The sequence below is a fragment of the Lagenorhynchus albirostris genome, chromosome 17 (assembly GCF_949774975.1).
Source record: "Lagenorhynchus albirostris chromosome 17, mLagAlb1.1, whole genome shotgun sequence".
Lineage (NCBI taxonomy): Eukaryota > Metazoa > Chordata > Mammalia > Artiodactyla > Delphinidae > Lagenorhynchus > Lagenorhynchus albirostris.
The window spans coordinates 42,434,611-42,440,737 of NC_083111.1; the positions used below are offsets into that span (position 1 = coordinate 42,434,611).

The 6,127-nt window shown below is 39.3% G+C and overlaps 1 protein-coding gene across 2 annotated transcripts; it reads right to left on the reverse strand.

Annotated features, from left to right (window-relative positions):
- Positions 1-494: 494 nt before the first annotated feature.
- LOC132508434 (cytochrome b-c1 complex subunit 7) lies at positions 495-5,096 on the reverse strand. 2 transcript variants are annotated; one of them, XM_060128618.1, is made up of 4 exons: positions 5,022-5,096; positions 2,424-2,495; positions 1,381-1,547; positions 495-705 (listed from the first exon to the last, which is right to left on the reverse strand). In XM_060128618.1, exons 1-4 carry the CDS (start codon positions 5,038-5,040, stop codon positions 628-630), a joined length of 336 nt encoding a protein of 111 aa, XP_059984601.1. In that variant the 5' UTR covers positions 5,041-5,096; the 3' UTR covers positions 495-627. The 2 variants fall into 2 exon arrangements, with proteins under 2 accessions (XP_059984601.1, XP_059984602.1); XM_060128619.1 differs by lacking the exon at positions 5,022-5,096 and adding an exon at positions 3,667-3,689.
- Positions 5,097-6,127: the final 1,031 nt, after the last annotated feature.

Below are 6,127 nucleotides of genomic sequence, written 5' to 3' on the forward strand. Positions count from 1 at the left end.
TTTTTTTATTTTCTAATACACATATTAGCACAGGAGCACATACATATAACTTATACAGACTCATATTGGGGCTGTATACATAATTTTTTTTTAAAAGATAGGATGCAAAAGCAATTATATTTGGACAACAGTGGTTGAAAAAAGGCTGTTTCCCAATCATAGCAAACTAAGGGGTGAATCCTCTCTCCTTTCATTCAGTAACTTTTGAAGTCTGAGAGCCAATCTGCTTGTGCTGTTTGCTTCAGGTAAAATAAACTCACCGGTGCTTGTTTCTTGCTCTATTCCATCCTTGCAAGGGAGGCCCTGTTGGGGCTTCTAAGTATCTTGCTAACAATCCAGATGTGACCATTCTACTTAAACTGATTCAAGTGGCTTCTCTGGGCCCCAGGAGGCAGTTAATCACTAACTGAAAAAATATCTCACAAGTTTGGAAAAAACTGTAACAGATAAGTAAATACAGTAGTTATTCAGAATAAGGTTTAGAATTCCAAAACTCCAACAATTATAATAGAGATTTATTTAAAGTAATACATTTACAGCCCAGATAGTTCTACATTGGACATTTCAGGTTTAACCAACTTCATAAAAATACTTCAGGATAGCTGCATCCAGATTTAGACTACATGATTATTTCTTTGCCCATTCTTCTCTCTCTTTTCTTTCCCGAATAACCTCTTTCAGATATGGTTCAAGGTAGAATTTATCCTAAAGAATGAATAAAAGAAAAATATTATATGCTACCATTACATACTGATATACCCCCAATACTCAATAGGTCTTAAACAACAAAAGAAATCTATCAAAATTAATTTCCAACTTAAGAAAATATATTCTCAAGCAGACTAAAAATTGCCTGCTTTTCTAAAATGTAAAAACCCATAAAGATACTGTAATAAGCTACTCTGATAGGTTATTAGAGAGAAGACTGTCAGAAAAGAAAAAGGAATGAGTCTACAAGCTTTGGCCTAGTTTCAATGCAGTTCAGGGGGTGAGGGTTTGCTTCACAGCGTCCTTCCCAGGAGCCAGAAGGCCACTCAATGGGCCGATCACATGAACACCACCATTTTTTCATCCGAGCAGAAAGCAGAGTGTAGAGGGAGAACAATGGCCTGGGAGGCAGAAGACCTGGATTCTAGTCCTGGATCTCTATATCAGCGGCCTGCTTAATGATTCTGGAAGTCACTTCATCTCTAAGTCTCAATGTGTTTACCTCTAAAATGGAACTAACACTTGCTCTACTAACCTCACCAGACTGTCATAAGGATTTTGATTTGACACAACTTTAAGAACTCTAAAGCACTATACAAAGGAATGTGTTCTCTGTTTCTAATACTCAATCCTTCAGGGCCAACATTATCAGATACAAAAGAGCTGTTCTACCTCCTCATATTTTGTCCACTGCTCTTTAGGCAAGATCTGCTGGGTCATGGTCAGGTCCAGTGCTCTCTTAATGCGAAACACCCTCTCATTATAAACGTTCTCAGGAAGCCTTTTTATGGCTTCTTTTACATCGTCATTCTCATATATTGTATCATCTCGCATTAAGCCTATGATAAAAAACAAGAGAGTGAGATTGAATATGCATCTCAAAAATAAGGAATTTCTAAAAAATGAGTAAAATTATGACTTATAACCTAAGTCATTAACTTAACTTGGGTGGTAATATGCAGAGTTAGGTATCATGGAAACTCAATTCATTTCACACACAATAATGGGTTATTTAATGGATTATTTCTTAAATGGTACTATGGAAACAATATGAGTCTTTTAAAATCTACTGCCACAAAATTCACGTTTTATCTATAGCAATTTTAAAATCATTTAAAATGTCTACTTTGTTTTTAAACACATATCAATAGACTATATCTCTACTTTCTTATACTTTAATTCTGAGATCAAGGTATTAAAGAAGCTTAAAATGATAGTGTACTAAGGAACCAGTAACATTTAATGATGCTTCCCTCACGCTTCAATTACAAAAGATGAAGTTCATGGCAAAGTATGAAGTTCTAAAAAATAGTTCAGGCATCAAATAATTGTAAAGATGTCAGACAATTTTAACATTTGAAAAATCTCTACTTTCAAAGTTCATACAACTTAAATTTTAAAATGATAAGCGGAGGAGTTGAGAGAGGGAACATATAATAAGGAAAATGTTCTGCTACCATATTTCAAGAACATAAATCATTTCCAGCTCATACATTTGAGACAATTCCATCCCTCTCTTCTCATAATAATAAAAAGGAAATGGATTTAACAATAAAATGTGACCTAATTTTAAGATTTCTAGTGCACACAGGTGCAATTAGTTAACGTATTTTTGGGATCCATAACTCTTGCAAAAGCACAACTCTCAAAAAAAAAAAAAAAGCACTACTCTCAGAAAAAGAAAAAAAAAACCAGAAGAAAGCACAAATACTCACCCAGTTTATTGAACCCAGCAGCATTGTAATACCATTTTCGAATACCCTCCAGCCATTTGCTTGATGCTGCAACTGATATTATCACACTGTTAACTGCTAACAGTTCACTTATATAGTACATAAGCAACCAGGTAAAAAATGCCAACACAGGAAGGAATTTCTTTTCAAAGCATATACCCTATGTATTGTAGATAAAAATAGCTTATTTTATCTATGAGCAAAAGTATTGCAGGTAAAAAAATTGGGCAATTAAGTCAAGGGGAAAAAAGGATAAACTCAAACACTTAACGTACTAAAGATCTGTAGGTACAATAAGTCCCTCGATATCCTCAGGGGATTGATTCCAGGACCCCCCCTCAGATATCAAAATCCGAGAGGCTCAAGTCCCCTATATAAAATGGTGTAGTGTTTGCATATAACCTAAGCACATCTTCCTGAATACTTTAAATAATCTCTGGATTACCTATAATACTTAATACAATGTAAATGCTATGTGAATAGTTGTAAATCCAAAATAAATGCTATGTAAATAGTTGCCTGAGAGCAACAAATTCAAGTTTTGCTTTTTTAAACTTTGTGGAACTTTTCCCCCAAATATCTTCCATCAGGAGGTTGGCTGGATCCTCGAATGTGGAACCTGTGGATACGGAGGGCCACTCCAGCTTCTGAAAGTCAAGCATCCCATTCCTTTTTGTCCCCCTGCTACCATCAGAATTCAGGGGTGGGGGATGAAAAAGAAACTGGGAACTTCTCCATCATTTGTAGTTTCAGAAATAGGTTATAGGAAATAACTGTAAACTTTTCAAGGGAGTTGGAGCTGTATGAAAAGATGAGATTTCAGCATACACCGGCAAATCTAAATGACCCCCATCCTCCAAAATTTTTATTCTACATTACCTTTATTTCACTTGGCTACTCTCTTTAAAAATATATGTATTTCTGGGAGGGTTTTGATACCATTAGTCAGTCATTTAATATTAATATGGACTAGTAAAAGAAGCACATTCTCCTACTCTCAAGCAGCTAACTTTCCACTGAGGGAATGGGTATTTGAAAATGGATGAGGAAAAATAGGTAACGTTAAAACTCTCTGGGGAACAGGACTGAGCAGGATGGGTTACCCAGTAGGACCTAAGGGCAACATGATAGTGCTTGGTGTTTACAGGAGACATGTGGTACAGAAGGGGAGGTATGGCAAGTTTAAATTTTCTTTTAAAGTTTTGTCTTAGGGTTAGCCCCTTACCAAAGAAGGAAAACAAACCCTCCTTTCACTTCAACCCCTCCTTAGTACATCACAGCTTTGGTAAATCTCCTTGGAAATGAAGCACCATGTATAACGTTACTTCTGGAAAGACAACTACCAAAGAGTCAACAATATACAAACATACTTATAGGACATAAATTATTTGTAAACATAAAATTATCTGTAAACATATTTACCAGTGATGGTAATAATGATTACTATTCATTGAACACTCACTGTGTGCTAGGCACTATTCTATTTGCTTTACCACCATTAGCTAGAGTTATTTACAACACGCCTATCCTTGCAGAAGAGGAATAAGGCTTACATAAATTATCCCATCCAAGATCAAAGGCAGCTAATAATAGGGCTGAGGGCAGGTCTATCTAGTTTCCAAACACAGGGCAGAAGCAGGACGCCTACAGTATTTGTCAAGTTAATGAAATAATGAATTCTTAAATTTCTCCCCCACTCCCCAAAAGCTCAATGTCATTTAGGTTAACGAATTTTTCTGGCAATTTGATGTTTCCTAATAGCGTCACAATTGCTGGGGGCAGGGAAGAAGGAACCAACATTTTTTTAAAGCTATTCCAATTTATACCGCCAGAGGGTAGGGATTGGCAAAAAAAAAAACCACACACAGGGAAAACTGCACTTTTTTCACGTTCTGTTTTAAGTATTCCGGTAATTTTTGCATCCTATTCCATAATAAATACATTTGTTCCAGTGCCTGGAATAAATACAAATTTCTCCAAATCCACAGATCAAGTTGACGTTCCAGATAAGCCAAGGTTAAACTGAAGTTTCGCTGTAACCCTTGCTCAGCCGCCTCTAATTCCCAGTTTGAGAAGCGCGAGAGATGGAACGAGATTGAGATTTCCAATCCTACTTCCTCCAGTCACTTCGCCTCAGTTATCTTACCAGCCGAAAAGGGAAACTAGCACCATCTTCCTCGCACTAGCAGGAGAGTTTATCGAGCTAATAACGCACATGACAGCGCTTCGCTCACAGTAAGCACTCAGTTCACTTGGGTTGAAAGTCAGCCACTAATTATCTCCCCTGAACTCTTCTAAGGCCGAGGGGAAGGGCTGCTGAGCTCTAGCAGGCCGGAACGCCAGGGCTGTGGGAGACACCGCGGGCACCTTCACCAACAGCGGGTCCCATCCCCAAACGAGCCGGGCCTGGAGACAGCAGGGGGGTGAGGCCAAGGCCTCCTTCAGGCGGCCGGGAGCCGCCGCCTTCCCTTTTGCCGCAAACCTGGCCATTTAGAGAGAGCAGAGGAAGAAGAGCAAGTTGCTGCGAGAATAAAAGTTTGAGCACGGCGATGCCCGCCAAGCAGGACACCGCTCACTTACCGGCAGGCCTACTCGCCATTTTAACCCAAGACAGAAGCGTTTCCTGCTGGGTAAGTCCTAGAGGTCGCGCAAGGTCCAGTGCGCAGGCGTGTTACGTCAACGTCGCGAGGAGGGGCGGGGGTGGGAGAGCGAGTGGGTGCACGCGCAGGCGCAGTTCTGCAGGCCGGCGTTGGCACCTGCCCCGCGCCCCTCTCCGCAAGAATTACAGCAATCCCATAGGCTTGGACCCGCCCCTGGTTCTAAGAGGCATTCCATGTGACAAGATGGAAAAAGCACTAGGCAAGGAATTAGGACACCCGGTCTTCAGCCTGGTTCTGTTGCTGACGAGCTCTAAGAGCTTGGGCAGCATAAATTGAGCCCTTTGTGACAAGCAACACGCTAAGCGTTTTATGGACATATTTTCATTTAATTCTAAACCTATATGATAAATACTATGATTGTACCCATTGTAGAGAAGAGGAAACGGAGGCTCAGAAAGGTTGCATAAATTGTCCAAGGGCACACAAGCTAGGAAGAATCCGGATTCATCTTCTAGAATCTGAGAATACAGATAAAACTTCGGCACTCCTTAATTCTAGGGCTACATGCTACACCACTAATCCAGGAGACACTAACCCTCTCTCACCTTGTTTCTCCAGGTGAAGTTCTACCTCAAGCCATTATAGTGGAAGGTCAGTTGAAAAAATTTTTTAATATTAAATCTGAGATGTATAGCAGAATTCAAATGCAATTTTAAGGTAAAAGTACATTTTTAAGGTCTCAGTCCCAACATGTTAAGTCTAAGCTATAAAAACCTAGCGACAGCAATATCACAAATTGTTGAGGGAGGAGAATTTTACTAAAGGATGCAGAACAAAATTATTGGTTAGTGGGTGAGGCAGGGAGAGGGGACAAGTCAGACTCCCTGTTTACACCTTTCATCAAAATAAACTCCAGGTGTATTAAAGAGATTTAAAAGTTGGGAAAAAAAACACTCTAGGGACAGAAAACAATCCAAGTTAGGATGACTGATGCTTATGCAGTTACTGATGAACTTCTGCAACCACTACTGTCTGGGTCAGCTCAGCCTATGGTAACAAAATACTGTAGACTGAATAGCTTAAAAA

Coding starts and splice junctions, on each gene's coding strand:
- LOC132508434 (XM_060128618.1), bottom strand. Junction 1,548..2,423: donor TGCTGGGTTCAATAAACTGG/GTGAGTATTTGT, acceptor TTTTTATCATAG/GCTTAATGCGAGATGATACA. Junction 706..1,380: donor AGTGGACAAAATATGAGGAG/GTAGAACAGCTC, acceptor TTCATTCTTTAG/GATAAATTCTACCTTGAACC.